The sequence below is a fragment of the Castor canadensis genome, chromosome 8, assembly GCF_047511655.1.
Source record: "Castor canadensis chromosome 8, mCasCan1.hap1v2, whole genome shotgun sequence".
Lineage (NCBI taxonomy): Eukaryota > Metazoa > Chordata > Mammalia > Rodentia > Castoridae > Castor > Castor canadensis.
The window spans coordinates 11,143,996-11,164,429 of record NC_133393.1 but is presented as its reverse complement, the minus strand read 5'-3'; the positions used below and the strand labels follow the sequence as shown (position 1 = coordinate 11,164,429).

At 36.6% G+C, this 20,434-nt stretch overlaps 1 protein-coding gene across 4 annotated transcripts in view; it reads right to left on the bottom strand.

Annotated features, from left to right (window-relative positions):
* The window catches only part of Cyp39a1 (cytochrome P450 family 39 subfamily A member 1), an 85,737-nt gene that overhangs the window by 39,094 nt on the left and 26,209 nt on the right, over nucleotides 1-20,434 (bottom strand). For all 4 annotated transcript variants that reach the window (XM_074082004.1, XM_074082003.1, XM_074082006.1 and 1 more), the window contains exon 8: nucleotides 1,345-1,478. In XM_074082004.1, the coding sequence (XP_073938105.1) occupies nucleotides 1,345-1,478 (134 nt within the window). The remainder of the gene's footprint in view (nucleotides 1-1,344; nucleotides 1,479-20,434) is intronic.

Here is a 20,434-nt window from a genome sequence, read left to right as displayed (position 1 = left end):
CAGTGTCTAAAAAACTGAACTCATAGAAGTGAAGATTATAATAGTAGTTACCGGGGGCTGAGGTGGGGTTTGGGGAAATGTTGATCAAATGATACAAAATTCCAATTAGACAGTAGGAATACATTCAGGATATCTATTATACAACATGTGATAAAAGTAACAATGTATTGTACTCTTAAAAACTGCTAATAAAGTCGATAATTGTTTTCCTACAAAAAAAACAAGTATATGAGATAACATATGTTAATTAGTTTTATCTAACCATTCCACAATGTATATATATTTCAAAGCACATACTATATGATACAAGTAATTTTTATTAATCAATTAAAATAAATTAAAATTAAACTAATAAATAATATGTCAATCTAAAAAATTAACTATATAAGCAAAATGTGCACTCTTTTTCTAGACGGCTGATTATTTTCAAATGAGAGGGAAAAAAATAGAAGGGATGAACCAATTCAGGTTATAATACATATGTACATGGAAATGTCACAATAAAACTCCCTGTATAGCTAACATATATAAACTAAAATGGATTTTTCTCAAAAATGGAGAACAGGAAGGTAAAACAGGTCCTATCTGGTGGGTTGGTACCAGTAGGAGGGGGAGGACATAAGGAAAGGAAATAGGGGGGTGAATATGGTGGAATATCATGTACTCATGTATGAAAATGTGATCTGTTGAAACTATTCCAGGAATTGGGGGATGGGGAATAAAGCAGAAAGATGAACAGGGTGAATTAACTATAATATATTGTAAGAACGTTGGTAAACAATTAAAAAAAGATTTTAAAATGTGAAAAGACTCAAAAAAGACCAAAAATCGTATGTTCTCCCTCACAGGCAGACTTTAGATCTAGGGCAAATGCAGCAATGTTGTAGGACTTGGGTCACATGCTAAGGGGAGAGCACATACAGGAGATATAGGAATAGGTAGAAAACCCAAAACATGAAAGCGTTTGATGTCCCCACTCCAGAGGAGCTAATACACCTTAAAGCAATAGAGGTTAATATGAGAAGGGGAGCAGGAACTAGTGTAAAGATCAGTTAGAGATGAATCAACATGGGTTGTAACACATGTGTACACGAAAGCAATGTTAGGAACCTCTCTGTATAGCTACCCTTAACACAACTACCTAAAACGCTTTGTCTTCCTTATTATGCTTATGTCTTCTCTTCAACAAAATTAGAGATAAGGGCAGAGCAGGTTCTGCCCCGAAGTGAGAGGGGAAGGGGAGAGAGGGTGGGGGAGAGGGGCAGGGGGGAGAAATGACCCAAACAATGTATGCACATGTGAATAAATGAATAATTTAGGTAAATAAATAAAAACAAGACTTACCAAAATTTTAACTGGCTTGACTACTTTTCTAGTAATGACACCAGGGGCTCTTAAACGAATAGCTTCCAAAATACACCATTTAATTAGAAGGAGTCTCTTCAGTTCATCCTCAGACACTTTAATTTTGTCTTTACCTGTAATGAGAATATTTTTCATTTTATTAGCATATATTCATGTATGGGGGGTTGTTCATTGTGCCAATTCTGAATAGCCTCACATTATACATTAGTTACATCACCCCCTCCCTGTCATCCCCATAATCCCCTCCCCACTTCACTAAAAGCCATTGGAAGAGGTTTCATCATTCTATTTCATATAAGTATATGAAGCCCATTAACCATATTCCCTCACCTTCATCTCCTCCATTCACCCTCACACACAAGTACCACCCCAACACACTGTACCTATTTTACAGTCCTGTCTTTCTGTTTCAATTCCAAAGTCAATTCCAAAGAGAATTTTTAATGAAGAAAGAAAAGATGGACAAATGAAGCCAGAAAGTGATTTCACATAGTTTGTCATCAGAGGTAAAATGCTGTTGCCTCTGGAACAAGGAAAGTGCAGCTGTTATTACTACTTTTTGCTTCTTGTCTGTAATGTGGTGGACTGGTACCCAACTTCAAGTATCTTACTCTAGAGTTGACTTCAATAAGTACCTATTGAATGATCAAATAGCCCCACTCCAATGTAGGGAGATGAGCCAGTGGATACTCTAGGTAAAGGAAAGAGGAAGAACAAAATGAAGGTTGCAGAAAGCATGGGTATGTTCAGAAAATGGAAATGAGTCTAGTTTGCCTAGAAAATGGGATATAAATGTTGGGAGTGAGAGCCACTAAGTGCCTACTATAGATGGGTCTTGTGCCATTATGGTGGATTTGGAGACTTCCTGCCTTGGGCTGAAGGTGGGTGAATGAACATCTCAATACTGAAAATGCAGTGATAGAGCACTCCATTCAATCATCTCAGACCTAAACGACCTAATACTAAAGGAGACAAACACCTTTTTTTGATCTTTTTGGTTTAACCTTCATAGCCATTGCCCCACAAAAGCTTGCTTTTGCTTTTCAATAATAAGGATTGGAAAATAGCAGGCATGCTTTTGGCATCTTCATGAGCTAAAACTACAGTTTACTCAAACTGCATTGTATAAAGGTGTTTGCTAGATGCCAAAGGCCTGACAGTGGACAAAGGTATGGACAGTCAAATACGGGAAATGTAATGTGCAGTTGGTGATTCACTGGACACAATAACACATTACAGGTTTTGAGAAACTGCAATGAAGACAGCAGCTTCTGCCAATATTTCCAAACTTTTTTAAAGCATGGTATCTGTCTTCTCCTGTTTTCTGTATTAATAAATCATTAACTGTTTAACCAGGATATATAATAGCAATGCAATGACTATGAATTCTTTCAAAGGCAATTCTCCACAAAAGCAAACCCTGGTTGGAATTTGTCTAAGCATGACCAGCAGATTACCATGTGTCTTTTCATGCATGTGGCCTAATTTACAAATAGCTATTAAGAACAAAAAAAGAATTATTATCAACAGAAAACCATCTTGATATGCCATGGAAAGATAGTGGTACTGTAAATATTACTCTATACTTTTCCTGAACTATCCCTATATTTTCTAAGCTAATTCAGAAAAATAATTTAGAGAAGTCATGACTAGAATTAGAAATTCTTTACTGAAGTGACTGCATATGAAACACATATCATTACTGAATCAAGTGGACAAATATTTATTTGGCATTTAGTGGAGAACAAAATACTAAGCATTTCAGGAGATGCAGGAAATTTAAATGTTAGGATATCTTTACCTCAAAAACCTGTATATTCTAAAATGAAAAAAAGGATAAGTACTTTATGCAGACAGTATTAAAGTAAGAAATTGAGAGAATCTAATTTTTGGATTCATTTATGAATGACACACAAAGTTAGAGCATTGCCTAGCAGGTGACAAGTGCTTGATACATGGTATTATTTATGTATTTATTATTGTTCATCATTATTAATGTGAATTTAATGATTCCATAGAAACCATACCTTCCTAATCTACTTTTACTCCATAGATAGTAAAGATATTTTTCCTGAAATTTTTAGTGGGAGAAAAATCTACAGATTGAAGTAGCATATCAACAGTAACTGGATACCATGTCTGAGAAATTCTTCCAGTTCCTCTGCTATGGTTTGGATATGGTTTGCACCCAATGGTTCACATACTGGAAACTTGGTCCCTAATGTAATGTGTTGAAATGTGGTAGTACCTTTACAAGCAGGGACCGAGAAGTAGGTGATTAGGTGAAGATCCCCCCTGTGATGGGATTAATGTTCACCTTGCATGGCCTCCAGGGCCTGCCTCCTGGCTGTGTGCATTGGCTGCTAAGTGGGTCAGAGGGTCCCCCTGCCCAGAAGTGAAAAACCTCACATGATTTCCACAGTCCTCCCTGCTCCTCTCCAGAGTCTGAAAACATTGAGACTCACCTCCAGGAATTGCACCCAGGTGTGTGTTTGGAGTCAGGCAGGACTGAGGGTCACGAGTCCAGATCCATTGACTCATGAGACTTCCAAAGCCTCCTCCTCCCCACAGGGAGATGAACTGCTGGGGTCTGTAAACACTGAGAACAGCAGGCAGAGCGACTAGTCCCCTCAGCTCTCCCCAAGCCAGTGCAGAACACTGCTCTGTTTGCTTCCCCTGCTCTCTGATGCACCCAGAGGTCACCTTGAGGTCTGGACTTTTGCTGTCCCTGGGTATACAAACTTAGGGGGGAATTGAGGAGTAAATGGGAATCTGCCTGGCCCACAGACTGGAAAGCTCCCTGCAGCCAGAAATACAAGAAGACAGGGAACTTCTATAGTGAAAGCAACCAAGAAGCAGGAAACTGAACCTTCTGCAAGAGACTCCAGCTCATTTATCTGAGCAGTGTTTGGGATCAGGTGCAGTTCCCTGAACACATGGGATCTGAGCGGTGCTGGGAATCAAGTACAGTTCCCTGAACACATGACAAATGCTTCCCTATTGAGCCACATTCCCAGATGACTGCTGAAAAATACCTCAACGTGCCCACTAAACTGTCCTGCGTGAATATTGTCAGGCAGTGATCAAAACTTCCAACCAAAAGCTCGCTCCCTCTCACTCTTTAGGCCTCATCTAAGCCATCTTGTCCTCACAGAGCCCTTTCCTGACTATCCCAGATGTCTCTCTAATCTCTATCACACTATTTTATCTCTGTATAGTTCTTACTAACACAGACATTAATTAGATTAATTGTACTGCCTACCATTGGGCTTCGCCAAATAGGGCATCATTCCATTTGTTTCAGATTCTTGTTCCCTCTGTCCTTTTACAGATATCAAGTATCTAACACAATGCCTGGTATACAGGAAGCATTCTATATGTTTTTATTGAGTGGAGATAAATGAACAAATGAATGGATCAACGTCTAAAAAGTAGAAGGGAAGATCAATTAAGAAACTTGTATTTTATGTAAGGGTAATGGGAGAGACTTAGAAAGACATTTCTAAGAGAGAATATAAAAAATTTTTAAATGAAAAAGAATTGAGTAAAAAACTAGTATAGGCTAGACCAACATTAACCATGTATGACCTAAGAACTTATAGTTCTGGCAAGTTTCCTAGCAATGTTGGTATCGCTGATCCGGAGACATTCTTTAGGAAACGCAATACTGGAATAAATAGGAGATAGCCTTGGATTTTGTATATGAAATATTATAGGATTAAAGCCATTCTTATTGCCAATTTTGAAATTATCTCCTCTAGCCTAAAAAAAATTGAGGTAAGCATACTTAGTGGTTAAAAATTATAATTTAAATCTAAAATCCAAAGCAGAAATCCTGAATGCACATATTGACAATGACTCCCACTAGCTTTTACTAACATGACATATAAGAAAGAACATTTGTTTCTTATTATGACCATGAAACTAGTTAATGTGATGATTAACTCTGAACTTTTAATTGTCCAGGCTTTCAGAAAGGGGCAAAATTACATTATTTTTATAGCCACAGAGGTGTTATCTACATCTGAATAGGACCTGCAATGGGACTTGAGGAGGACACCAGAGAGTTACATGAAGCCATGCAGACACAGTGGCTGTATTCTGCTTCATTGTGTGAGATTGTAGGTAAGGATGTGTGTGGGCACACTGTGACAAGCAGGCCAAATCCAGCTCATAGTCTCATTTTGTAAATACTGGGTCATTTTTGATAAAAACAACACTCAACTTGTTGACATGTTGTTTATGACTGTTTTTGCATCACAATGGCAGAGTTAAGAAGCCACAGAGACCTTATGTTCCATAAAGCCTAAAATATTTACCATCTGGGCTTGTACACAAAAAGTTGGCTACTACGCAGGAGATATACAGGGAACAAGCTCTTGGTTTACTCCTTGTTACACCTCCAATTGCTCAAAAGTCCAGATATTATTACAACATTTTGAATTTTACAACATTTGAATTTTACACCTAACATAAATTCTGTGTGTCCCTCACTACTTACATCATTTATATAATTAAGTCAAGCATATGAACCTACCTTAGTACTGAATGAGCCTATAAATATGGTTATTTTACAAGGAAAATATAGACTACCTGTCAATGGAAGAAACATCTTTTCTTAGAATATGTAATGGCCTTCAAATTATGTTCACACATGGAGAGGGTGCACGGGAGCAGACAATGTTACTGGAATCAATTTCCTGATATCCAACTTCCACATTTACTCTTTTCTAAAACAGATTTAAGCAACACTGTAGTCTGATTCTCTCCCTCTCCCCGCATCGCCCATATGCAATTACCTTTTGCTCACTTTACAATAGAACATTTTGCTTCTCAGCCATCCTGATTTTTAATTTGCTATGTTTTCCCTGAGGTACAAACATCTCTTGGGTACGAAACAAAAGGGCAATTAGGTAACACAGGATACCCAAGGGAAAAGTCCTTGCAAAACAAGCACAGTAAAGAAATACTGTAAGCAGACTGCCTTATTTCATTTTTCTATCCATTGGCCTTGCTCACAAACCATTTATCTGTTTTCACCTATGTTAGAATTAGAGTTCAAAAGTGAGGCGCCTGCCACAGCAACACATACTAACTTGTTTACTTGAAGAAATTAACACAGACCTTCTCTGTTAGAAAAGAAGTTGCATTGGTTGATTAGTTTGATAATAAGGACTGGTTTTGGGAACTGTTTGATAGAGCAGCCATTTCTCATACCTGAATAAACTAAATTTGCAACTTTGGATATTTAAATTTTTTAAATAGACAAACAGGATGTAGTAATATATCAGGAGTGACATCCTTTGCAAGCAGTTACATATAGGACAGTGAATATTAGACATCAACTTGAAAGCATATAAGAGGGCACATATTGCTTTTTAGAATGTACTGGAGAGATAAAGAAATAAAAGGACAAAGGAAAGGAAGGGGGAGGAAGGGAAGGAAGGAAGGAGGAAGGGAAAAAGGAAGGAAGGAAGGGAACCACTGCCTAGTGGCATATATTAAGAGATAAAGCATAGGTGGATATGGTGGCACCTGTCTATAATCCCGGATACTGGAAAACAGAGATGGAGAGGATTAAGGTTCAAGGCCAGTCTGGCCAAAAAAAAGTTAGCAAGATCACAGCTCAACAAACAAGCTAGACATGGAGGCATATATCCGTAATCCCACCTACATGGGTGGCATAGTTAGGAGGATCATGGTCCAGACTAGCCTTGGGCACAAAAGACTGTGAGACCCTATTTGAAAAATATCTAAAGCAAAAAAGGGCTGTGGATGTGACTGAATGATGAAGCACTTGCCTAGTAAGTGTGAGGCTCTGAGTTCAAACCCTAGTACCACTAAAATAATTAATAATAATAATAATAAATTAATTGAATTTTTAAAATAAGATGAAACCTATAGAAGTCTGAATGTTTGTGGTGGGGCTGCAGGAGTGTGCAAAAGTAAAGAGAATGAGGCTTGGGATTTCTGATAGAGGGAGAAGGGGAGAGGTTGCAGGGTGGATGGAGGGTTCTCTCGTGGTTCCTGGTTCCTGGTTCCTGTACTTGCTGATCTAGCCAGTGCTTGTTCTCTTCCCCTGTGTGTAACTGCCTCTTTTCTGCATTGCACTGCCTCCGTGTACATCTCCCAGATGTTAGCTGACTTTATAAAAATATTTTAAAATATGGAACGAGGAAAAGGAAAATTACACTGCATCCAGAAACAATTTAAAATTAAAAGTTTTGCCTGCTATTCACCCCCCAGGAGATTCTTCCTTGACCTTTTACCAGTTTACCACCCACATGCCATGTAGCATCTGTATCCTATATCTACCCTAAATTAAAACAGAAGAAAAAGAAGAAATGTTTGGTGAAGGTTCCTAGAACTCTGAGATGGGGTTCAGACTATTCCATCTTTTCTTGAAAACCAAGGAGGCCCCAGCAAGCTCTGGCCCTTGACAAATAAGTTAGCAGTAATTTACAATTCAGATTTTAAATCTTGCTTTTCAAAAACATTGATTTGCTCTACAAACCTATTTAGAGAATTTACACTGGACAAATTTATTAACATTCCTTCTTTTTCCTGTTTTAATTTTCTATAATTACAGGATACAGAAAATAAATATTTTTCTACTTAACCAAAGATAGATGGTGACCAACAGTCAGGGTTTATGTTTGAAATCGGATCTGTCAAATTCCAAAATGACCCACCTATTCTAAGACAGGCATATTTCTGGTCCTGAAAAAGTCTTGATTCAGTAACAAAGTTTCTGACATGTTTTAGAAAAAAATGAAGTCATAGATCAAATATTAAGTATTCTTGTTAACTAATTGAATTATAAAGCGTAAAACACTTACATAATATGGAAACAAAAGCTTGTTTTGAGTTGGAAATATAATTATGACATGAACTTATGAGACTTTATAGAATATACGTGGAAAATAAGTGGTTTGATCACCAATTTTTAGTTTCTCAAATCCTGGTGTGATGTGGGAAAAATAAAGTAGTACTCTTGGACCAGGCAAAGAAAAATAATGGAAATATACCAAGTTTTCAGACACTGTTGGAATAAAAACCCTTTTCATTAAAACTCTAAGAATGGATCAGCACCCATACCATGCATATTTCAGTGCACATCTGTGGTTTGTTCTTCCAGGCTGTTGACTCTAAGAGTAGAAAGCTCCACTTGGAAGAATGCCAAGGAAATCATCAGAAGGGCTGGACCCTAACTAACTGAGATGGGGACGACTGCAGAAGACAGACAAAGAAAGAAACTGTGGTGATCTGGGGTGAAATGCAGAACACATCTGTTTAATCCTTGGCATAAATGCAATAAAATCCAATATTCTTAGAATATTTTAAACCAATTGAAACAAAGGATGATTCAGAAGTACCAAAAACTGCTTCCAACATATTTTGTATGGTTTTGGGACTAAACAGTCATAATGAAAACATATTGTAACACAGTAGCTACAAAGTTTTATTTGTTAAGGATATACAGTTGATTAAATTTCTATTTCTGTCATTGATTCGCTCAATATAAATTTGATACTTATTTGTTATGTGCTAGCCTAAACATAGATGCTGTAAGAGCTAGGAAGAGAATAACATTAATTCATTGTCCACATAAGCTTACAAATCCTTTGAATCCCTTCATTTATTCCTCATAGCCACCTGCCAGCTAATCCAGCTTCAGAGAGGTTAATGTATCCAAGGAGACAAGCTTTAAAGCATCAGAGCAGCCGTCAAACCTACATCTGTCTGTATTGGAAGCCCTCAGGCTTGCTAACATGCCACATTCCTTCCCCAAAGAGAAGAAAAGAATGGAACAAGAACAACACAGCCACTACCTTAGAGGACCTTGGACACAAAACAATATCTGGATATAAATATAACATAAATTTCATAGGAGAGGATTCAAGAGTCACTAGAGTTCATTCCCTTGCCTGCAGCTCGAATTTCAACTAAGCCTAGAAAAATGGATAGGAGCTACCCAAGCAGAAAGAAAAAGAACAAGTTCCCAAATTACTAATAAATATATGATCTTATGGACTTAAAAAGAAGGAGCATAAATCAAACGAAATCACTAAAGGAAGTCCTTCTTTGAGAGATGGCCTTTTTCCTTACATAGACTGACATACATGATAAATAAATACATAAAAATAGGTAAAATGTGTTCCTATACAAAAAGACTTAACTAGTAACCTTGGGGGAAACAATCCATGTTTTGGCAGAAAGGTAGGACAATGGTGAGCATTTGCTAAATCATCCAGACTTTTTGAGTCATATTTGAGGAGATCTTATGGGAAAGTGGGGTTGTAAGTGGAGCTGAATAATGAGGACGCCCCTTTGGTTCCCCACAGATGAAGGACAAGTATATTTACTACTGAGAGAGATGGGGAAAAGTGAAGAACAAATAATAAGATCCCTCTGAAATTTAAAGCATACATTCCTACACAGTCTACCACCTCTTTCTTTACTTTTAAAAGCATAGGTCCTCAGTTCTGTTTGCTCTTCTGTGTCATGAGGTAGCCTTTCCTTCACAGAGATTGTTTTCCCATTTTCATAGAACAGGTTGTCTAAAATATTTAAAGTCGAGGTGTGTGCAAAGGTCATAGCGTCCATGAAGGAGAATGAACTGTGGATAACCTTTCAAAAACAAATAAACTGATGTGATAAACTTCAACAATGATTCCTACTAAAGTTTGGTCAAGAAATCTACTTAAATTTCATAATGATGGTTCCTTTGAAAAGTAAAATCAAATAATAAGTCAGTATGTATTCTAGATTTCCATTTCAGAAAATTATATAGTAGTTTTGAAAAATGTAGTATTTCTATGATTTCTACACAAAAATAATGAAAATAATGGCATCAATTGTTGACAGGGAATAAGGGCAGGAAGCAATTCCATTTTCTGGCTTCTCTTCTCCAAAAGAGATGAAAAACTTTCCTAAAATATCAGGTTTAAGACAGGAAAGAAATCTAAAGAGAAATAGTAAATAAGAATTTATACTCTTCCAGAGAGGGAGAAAGGAGAATCCTATATTTCTTCTTTCCTTTCAAGAATTTTAAAAATTCAATATAAGTAATATTCAACAATTCTGTTTTATAAATTATATATCTACTTTGCTTAGAAATATCCCCTCATATTTAAAAAAAATGGAGGCATCAGGAATGGCTTGGTTTGTAAAGCACACAGCAACACAGGGCCCTGAGTTCAAACCCCACTACCAGTGCCAGCATAATAAATAAATAATTTTTAAAAGGGTGTTTTCTTCTAAGAAGAAGGCTATATTCACCAGCAAAGATGAACACATCTCACATAGAGAATAACAGTGGATAAAAATGTCCTAAAGATCAGACCATTTACAATAGATTTTATATGTCAAGTGATCCTACAAATAGTTATATATAGGTAATTAGAATGGGCTCTTTGCAGATTTGTGGGAACTTTTAGTGAGCTAAAGATTCCTTTGTGACTTTCTCCCTGATGGGTGAAGCAATAAAACTTCTCGCTATTGCAAAATTGTTGTGGCTTATGTGGTAGAGGGCCTTCCTAGCAGGCCCTGAGTTTGAACCCCAGCACCACCAAAAAAACCTCCACACAATTGCTGTTATGATTTTGAAAGGAATCCTGTGAAACTGATCAGTGATTATTTGTAAGAAAAATTGTTTAAAACCCTGGTGCCCTTTTCTCTCTCTGAATTTGTTGTATTTCCCTTGATTGCTGAGGACTAAGGAAGGGATTGTGAGGAAAAGGTCTAGAATTTGCTTATACCAAAATTAAGAGACAGAAACCAGCAAGGATGGGAAGAAAAAATTGATTAAACAATTAGTGAGTAAACTGGGGGTGGGGGAAGGGGGGAGAAATGACCCAAACATTGTATGCACATAAAAATTTAAAAAAATTAGTGAGTAAACAAGTTCATAAGCAAGGGACAAATTATGAGGGATGTAATTATTCTGCACAGTGAAGATACAGGTCCCTATTGTGAGTATGCTTTGGGCTGGACCTTCCCCAGGTAGTAGTATTACAGGACTAGTCTCCAGTGATGTCAGCAGGTTTCCACATTCTTCTGAATATAGTAGAGAGTGGGGCTGGATTTATGTCACCTAAGATATGGAAAAGGATTTTACTGGGCATCTAAAATAACTAGGAAGTAAAAATGATTTTCCTAATACCAAAAAATTAAAGAAATAGTAAAATGGATCCCTGGAGATTAGTTCTACCTTGTTGTCTCATTCAGAAAACTCTTCTTGAACAACAGAAGGGGGTCCACCCAGGGACGCTCTAGAGGCGAGGATGAAATGCAAAAGATTAGGTATTTCCACCCTTCTTGAAAACGCTATCATTTCAAGCAACGTACATGCTTACTGTGTTGAGAGATTCTTTGAAAACTTGATGAGATAACAATATTCTATGTTGCCTCCCAAATATTTCAACAGAAAAAAATCTATTATTTGTTTCTTTCTTTTCTTACAAGACATTAGTATCTTTCCTTACTGTACATGTGCATTGTTGTACATGATCTGTGAGATGAAATGTCTGTAAGAAAGATATTAAGTCAAATTTGAAGAAAATTCAAGGGAGAGTGGATGAGAGCAGATGAGAAATTATGAAGTAGATAGTTGCCAGGAAGTTAAATGCTGTTTAGCTCACTGTTCTTTTCTAGGTAGATTCTTTCCACTCACTGCAGGCTTCTAGAATACTAATTCATGCAGATATAGATATTTGGAATCTTTTCTTTCAACAAAGTAAAAACAGCTGAAGGCATGGATCAAGCAGTAAAGAGCCTGCCTAGCAAATGCAAAGCCCAGAGTTCAAACCACAGTACTTCCAAAAACATAAATCAGAAAGTGAGAACAAAATAGAAACATAACTATTTTCTTTTTGTTTTTAGTTATGAAAGTAAACATCATAAATTAGATGAAGAAATAATTGTGGTGTGTCTCACCGTGCTTTCTGTGCCATTGTGTATTCTATTATAGCAGTTTTATAAAAAGCTTTAGTATCTTACTAAAGCCTGGCCTTACTAGTTTGTATTTTTAATAGTTTTTATTTATAATCCATTATTCTTACATGTAAAATTTTAAGTCGTTCGGGTAATTTCCAAAACTAAAAAAGCCCCACTGGAATTCTTGACATAATAAAATAAATGTACAGTAATCTCAAAAAAAAGCTGACATTTTCATGTTCTTAAACTTTCCCGTTGAGGAACTTGGCACTTTTTTTTATTTAAAAGCTTGCTTTTTAAAAAGATATATTTTTATAAAGTATTATCTTTTCCTCAATATAGGTCCTGCCCCAAACTGATTTTTTAGGTAAGAGAAATTCCCTTTAAACGAATACAGAGAGGTTTCAAATGTGAAGGAAGGACTAAAACGCATTTCAGTGGACTTGTGGGGAATATAGCCTAGGGAATAACAAAGAATGAGCGTAGGGATTGTCCACGGACTCTGGAAAGATAGCACTGGGGCTTAGGGATCATAGTGGGAGCCTGGCAAATCATTTCCATTAACCCTGCCCCAAGCAACCAGCTTCCTCCACGCACTAGTTCTGAGCTGCCAGCACTAGTTCTTATAACTTTCCTAGAGGTGGATATGGGGTTGGCATCTAAAGGTCTTTGAAATTTTATTATCAAAGATGTATACTCCTATCAAAGAATTATAAGCAATAACCTTTTGGAAGTAGACTCGGGTCAGTTGCTTCAATCTGACATTCACAACAGACTGAGTATGAAAGAGACAGTGATAAGGATGGATGAGAAAGATAGCAAGGAATGCAGCATTACTGAGAACAGGTTATTATATCCCATAGGAGATAAGGAAAGTCAGCAGAATAATGCGTCCATGCTTTCTTCCATCCATACATACAAAAATAAAACTATACCAAATTCCATTCCTTCATGTCAAAAGTTCAGTGTCACTATACCAAGTCCATCATGTAAGATTCTCTTCTGAGAAAAATAATATCTTGTTATTTTCACAAGTATTACTCTCTTACATTAAAACAGTTTTTTCAATTTCTTCATTTACTAGGAGAATAAAATGGGACCAGCTTAATAATTATGATACTTTTTCACTGAATAAAGGACATAATCCAATTTATAATTAATAAGAGGGATAGAATATTGTCTAAACAGGACAATAGTGATAAAATATAAAATAAATCTTGATATAGACATACTCCTTGCATAAAAGTCAGTATTTTGGTTCTGAATTTTTGGCTTGTGGTCTCTGGAGAGATGTTGACCTAAGACTTTCTATTTCAGCATTTTCAAAATAGGAAAATAAGATTATCAAAATGCCCAGATAACTCTCTGGCAAAATACTCTAAAAAGAGAACTGTGACTAAATGAAAAATGTATAGCATTAATGAAGATTAACAATGCTACATGGGAGTGAGATAGTGAAATACTTAACTGAATAAGACACCCCAAGGTGGAGTCTCTCTCTAAGCTTGTAAATCTGAACAGGGCTGTCAAATAACCTATGGCTACCAGATGAATCTCTTCCAGCCTGTTGAAGCTAGGCAATGAAAGAGAAGAGAGTGACTTCACACAAAGACTCCTAAGTTAGGATACTGCGAGATCTACTCGAAGCAATTTCAGGCATAAAATAGTGGAAGAAACATAGCCTCCTGGGCAATCTCTTATGGGCTAGCCATCAAACATGCAAGTCTCACCCTGGTCTTCTGGCTGGGTTAGTGGATTGGAACTCACATGTTGTGAGTCCCAAAATGGTACCATCTTGATACCAAGGGGAAAATGAGTAAATATTGTATTTTGGGGTGGAAAAGTTTAGTTTCAGATGAAATCTCCCATATTTATAAATACTTTCTCAGCCAATCTATACATGATCTTCAAGGTGATGACTGACAAGTGCTTTGTGAGAAGATTCTGTTAATTTAATGTTTACAGGAGCTAATCCAGAATCTGAAAAGCCAGACTGGCAAAGGAAAAAGAAGTTGTGTGAGAAATTTCCTATGTAATATGCAATAGTCTCCAAAATCTCCACATTAGATTCCTTTTGTCAGGCTTTCAGTGGGAGTGGAGAGATTTTTTTTTTTAACTTTTCACTGTTCTCAACTCTATTGCAGAGCTCTTGGCTCTGGTCTTTCTTCCATATTTTGGGCAGTCTGCCACATGCAAGACCAAAAATCTATCACAGACATAATTTTGTCGATCAGTTGTTGAGATGCAGGCTGGTGAGTGTTAATGAGTGGGATTCAAGTCTATGACATGACATGATGGAGACTTCCAAAAATGTTATTGGTTGAGAAGATGGTATTGAGACACAGCAAAATACAGAGAAGCTACAAGTTATTACACAGGTAGATGATGACTAAATATAAAGTCATAAGAATAAAAGAAAATTTTTAAATGGAGTGCAGCAAAGGTGATAAACTAATTAAAATAATGCAGACAACATGGAGTCTGCATAGAATATCACCATGTCATTATTTGAACTTTATTTATACTTTGCTAGTTTTTATACTTATTTATGTTTATGAGCAGAGAGACCATCTTCTCTCACCAGTGTATGGTGAATGTGGCCATCTGAGTCAATGTCACGATAATAGCCCCAGACACCCCACAATGTCAGTATGTCCCATTAGGATTGCCACTAAATCAAAACATAGTGAATACTAAAAACATAATTGATTGGCTCTGACTAAGACTTCCCTTTGATCCAAAGTCTCACAATTAGTGAGGGATGGGATTAAAACTCATGAATGAACTGACTCTAATCCAGTGAAAAACTTTGTGTGTACATTTTATGACTTATGACCTTTAAGAAAGAATAAAAACCTATGTGGTATATCTCTGTTAATGTACCCAGTTCCTTATAAATCAATAGAGAAAGACTTAAATTTCATGTTTAAATAAAATTGAATGAGTCAGGCATTGTGGTTCATGACTGTAATCCCAGATACTTGGGAGATGGTGATAGGAGGATTCCGAGTTCAAGACCAACCTAGGCAAAGTTAGCATGACCCTATCTTTAAAAAAAAAAAACCAAAGGGCTGTGGCATAGCTTGAGTGGTATAGCACCTGCCTAGCAATCATGAGGCCCTTGGTTCAATCCCTAATACTGCAAAAAATAATAAATAAAAATAAAAATAGATGGCAGATAAAGTATGATATTTATGATACCCTATGTACCCTGTAAGCTGTTGAGCAGGGCAATAGAGACAGTATAAGTAATGGGGGGGGTCAATCTGATTAAAGCATGATATATACATTTCTGAAACACCCAGGCACCCCCCTTTGATCTATCAATATACACTTTTAAAAAATGAAGGACAGAAAAATAAAATGGGTCCTTTCCAGGGGTGGGTACCAGTGAGGGGCAGGGGGAGGGCATAAAGAAAGGGTGAAGGAGGGTGAATATGGTGGATATATTTTGTATTCATGTATGAAAATAGAACAATTAAACCTGTTGAAATTGTTCTAAGGAGGGAGGAGGAGATCAGGGAGAAAGATGGAGGGGGTGAATCTAATTAAGCTACATTGTAAGCACATATGTAAATGTTACAATGTACCTCCCCCACACAACTATTAAATACTAATAAAAACGTTTGTATTATAAAAAAGGAATAGATAGAAAGAGCCAAATGGAACCAATGAAAATAACTCAGCACATTTTTATTTGCTTGCTTTTTTTTGGTTTAAGACTGAATGAACTACTGCTGATGGGTAGATTTTCTGTGGCAGTCTTGCATTCCAAAAGAAAATTGCTTTTGCTTTATAAATAGTCTACATGGGGCTTCAATGTTAATTCCTCAGATTATTTTAGGGCAATTGCCAAAAAAATGTGAGTATAAATACTGTGTTGATGAATCTTTTATGATTTAGTATTACTTCAGTAGTTATCTTGAAAAAACAAAACTTTAAACAGTCCTAAAAGTATCTAAATGTGTACTCCTATATTTAAAATAAAATGAAGAAAAGCATAATGGTCAATTTATGGAATGCTACTTAAACTAAAATGTAAATGTTTATATAAATAAAATTTACTATAACGTGTAGCTTAATTTTAAAGCAACAGGATAAATAATTTAATTTTCTTCAGTTCTGCAGGAAAAAGCAATGCTCATTGTTTTGAGAATAACTAAAACCCTACACAAGGAGGAAGAGATTTTTTCTCTTTGCTCATCCAAACATAAAAAATCAAAGTCTAACTGAAGTAATGTCTGTGGATTTTTCAATTAAAAAATAGCGGATAAGTATTTGTTTTTGGCTAGCATGCAAGTACTTCAATGAACTATTGCACTGTTATTTCAAATTGCCAATAATTTATAAACTTTGAAGTTTCATGAGAAGGTGGGGAGATGCAGCTATACTTTGCTTTCTTGGAGTCTGCAAACAAGATGCCACTTCACCTGAGACTAGACAAGAGGTATATATGTAATCACACACAGTTCATTCCATAAGCTGACTATTATAGTAATAATATTATATATATATATATATACACAGATATAGAGAGAGTAATATATGTACACACACATATTATTTATAAAGTTTATATAAAATTGTGTAATTATAATAAAACGATATTTCCATACTCATATATATATACAATTTACACACATGCTATGTGTTAGATTTTGCCTATACAAAATCTGAAGCATGTGTTTCAAAAGAAGCTTGCCTGTTTGCCACAGAGCAGAAAAATGGCAGATTCTTGCTTTCTTTGCTTCCCTTAAAACTTGGACTTTACTATGAAAAATAAGACTTTGCCACTTAGATCTACAAACCCTATATCGTAAGTCTAGTGTTAGTGTTATAAATAAATGAAGGCTGAAATTTTTCCTTGGCAACAACTGCATATTTTACAGGATGAAGTTCTGGGGACATCGTGTCACTCAGTGCCCTGTGCCAACACCACAACTGTGCCTGGCTCTAGTGGCAGAGCAAGTGCTTGCCAGACCATGACGGCAGTCTGGTTTGGAGCATGATTCCTAACTATGCACCCTCCAAGCCTGGTTTTCCAGCCCTCCTAAAAATTCTGTGAACTATCTAATAAACTTTTAACAAGTTTGGCTTCTTACTAAAACCACTAGAATTAGGTTCTGCTGCTTGCCTCTAGAAAACCTTGCTAATAAAATAAAGAGTAATGAGATTGAATAATATGGAAGGAAATAAAAGATATGCATGACGAAGTCCAGCTAATGGGAAAAGTGAATCTTCCCTAATGGGAAGAGAGGGGACATGTGCCTGCAAGGGGATAGGATAAGGAAGAAAAGACACATCTACCCAGGTTTTCAGATAGGATCAATGTGCAGTGAACTTTTTATGTTGAAAATGTCTGTAGGAGAAGATGGTCAGGTGAATAGGGAAGTCTGAGAGCCATGAACCAAGCAGGTTCTTGTGGCAATGAAAACTAGGATGGTCTAGAATGGTCAAGGCATACACTTGTCAAGAGAAGAAGGGAAAGGTCGCAGTGCGGACGGAAGCCACTGCATCTTTCCCTGTTTAGATAGCCCCTCTAAGTATGGTAAATCTCTTTGTGAGAAATGTGCTCACATCTTGCTCTGGGAAAAAAAAAATGAGAAAGTCCTTCCAACATAGATGCCATTGGTAAAGGTGATCTCAGTGAATGCCTTGCTCAAATCCATCTGGCCAACAAGACTTACCCTGACTCACCTATTTAATATTTGCCTCCGTTCCTGGCACTCCTGGAAGTCCCTGTTGAATTCAATTTTCTTTTTGACATGTATTTACCACATTCTAATATTTTTAAGTTTACTTATGTATTTTATCTATTGCTAATTGTCTCCCTACCAGAGAGTAGCCATCAAGAGCAAATCAATCCTTGTTTTATTTATATGTTTCAAAATCCTAAAACAGTTTCTGGCACAAAACCTAGGGCTTTTTCCCAGGTGTGTTTGCTAAAAATCTTTAAAGACAATTGTTTAACTTTACAGCTATCTGAGGCAGTAAATAACAGTTGGAGCAAACAACAGATGGACCACAAAGATTAAGATAAAAATCTAGGGAATGAGATAACTGAGTAGCTCTGATGTACTTCTGGGAAAGTAGACAGCTATGTATTTGCATGGAGCTCCTACCTCCAAAGACCTGTTGTTTCTGGTCTCAACATGTAAATTACTGCTACTTACAGTCAGGAAGGCCTGAGAAGGCCCCTGGCTTTCACCTATGGCTGGCCACAAGGCTATGAGTAAGTAGAAAGTGGGAGCTAAGGCAACATGCACACAGAGCCCCTGGGCAAAGAAGGGGAGTCTTGGAGATTCCTGGAGTTACGAAACCTCTGTCTTTTTATTAACTCACCACTAAACCAACTCAACAGACTTCAGTGGACACACATGACAAAGAATATAATATCAGGATCTATAATCCTACCAGTCAATTCCCAAAAACAAATATATTTCTCCATCTATCTACCTATTGAGCTCCTATTGGTTCTGTTTCTCTGGAGAACACTTACTAATAGAGTGCACTTTAATGTACATTCTTTGATAGGATCCTTTGTATAGGCATGTGGTTATCTTCCTTGATATCAATCTCCAAAGACCTGTGGTATCATTTCTCACAATACCTGAATTCCTGAACTGCTACTATATTTGATGTACAGACAGACTTGAACAGTTTCTGTATAAGCATGAAAACAATATTTAATTTTTTATACATATTTTTCCATTGTATAATAGTGGCTTAAAATTTGAATATTTGTAAATTACAACTGTTACCCTTGCGCTACAATTTGAAGGAATATTTTTCTTCCAAGGAAGAACAATGGAGTTGAAAAATACATGAGAATTAGAAAAAGAGAAAGTCTTTCCACCAGAATTGTGTTCAAAGGCTCCAGATCCAAGCACTGCAGGAATTGAGATAAATGCTTCACTTCAATTGTGGCCTCTGGCTCAGAAGACTCCCCATATTATCCCTACCATCTCCATCCCTGCCCTTTTATTTTCTAAAGACCAGGAATTTGGAGAACTCTAAGTCAGGAAATGTCTATAGGAAGGAAATTGTAAAGGGAAATATGAAAATCAAGGTTGCAATCCCTTTTCCCACTTGGAGACATGTGGATCTATACATTTCTATTACTCTATAGATGCAAACTTCATGCGCATGAGTGGACTTTCTTGTACTCATTTGTGTACTTCCAGAACCTAATCTGTCAGTGCTGTTAGCACTCACTGATTCCCATCCTCATCATTTCTATGTGATCAGGTCCAGCTCTTGCTGATTCACCCTCAAGGCTCAGAGAGTATTACTTAGATATTCATGTTAGTCCAGCCAATTTGATTTTGGGTTTAATTCAGTAAGAATCCAAAATAAAGAAAAACTGCAAATAAAATATTTTCAGCCATGATGGAGGATGAGAGGGACAACTACAAACTGCCATCATACATGTTTCCCTAATATACTGTTTTCTTCCAGGAAAACCAAATTGTTTTTAAAATTTTGATATCAGAATACATAAAAAATGTTACTCTGAACACAGGTCAAATTTTGCTAAATAAATAAGTGGTTTAGCCTTCTTCATTCAAACGTATTTCTGCTTTAAAAAAAAAAGAGGACAAATGAAGAGCCCGTATCTGAACTGGTAAGTTCAAAACAGTTCCTATCTGTAGTTCCTAAACCCCAAAGCTCTGACAATTGTAAAGATTTTCTGTTTATTTTTGTATTTCTTAGATGGCAAACCTCACCTGACTTCCATGACCCCATTAGTGTTGTTATATAATATATGCAATATGCACCATATTACTTTTGTTTATTGATTGATTGATTTTGGTACTACTGGGGTTTGTACTAAGGGCCTTATATTTGTTAGGCAAGTAGGTGCTTTACCACTTGAGCCACTCCACCAGCACCATATTACTTTTAAACCTGAGAAACCTTGAATTCCAAAACTGTGGACTTGCAGTCAATTGAAGTGAAGGGGCAAGCTATTAGGAAAAAATCCTGCACACACACACACACAGACACACACACACACACGTGTGAGCATGTACATGGAAATCAGCAACTCTTTCTAGAACTTACTTCCTTTAGAAAATAAGGGGGATGGGAGGAGTTTGTACTACATGGCCCCTAATCTGCTTGTCTGTAA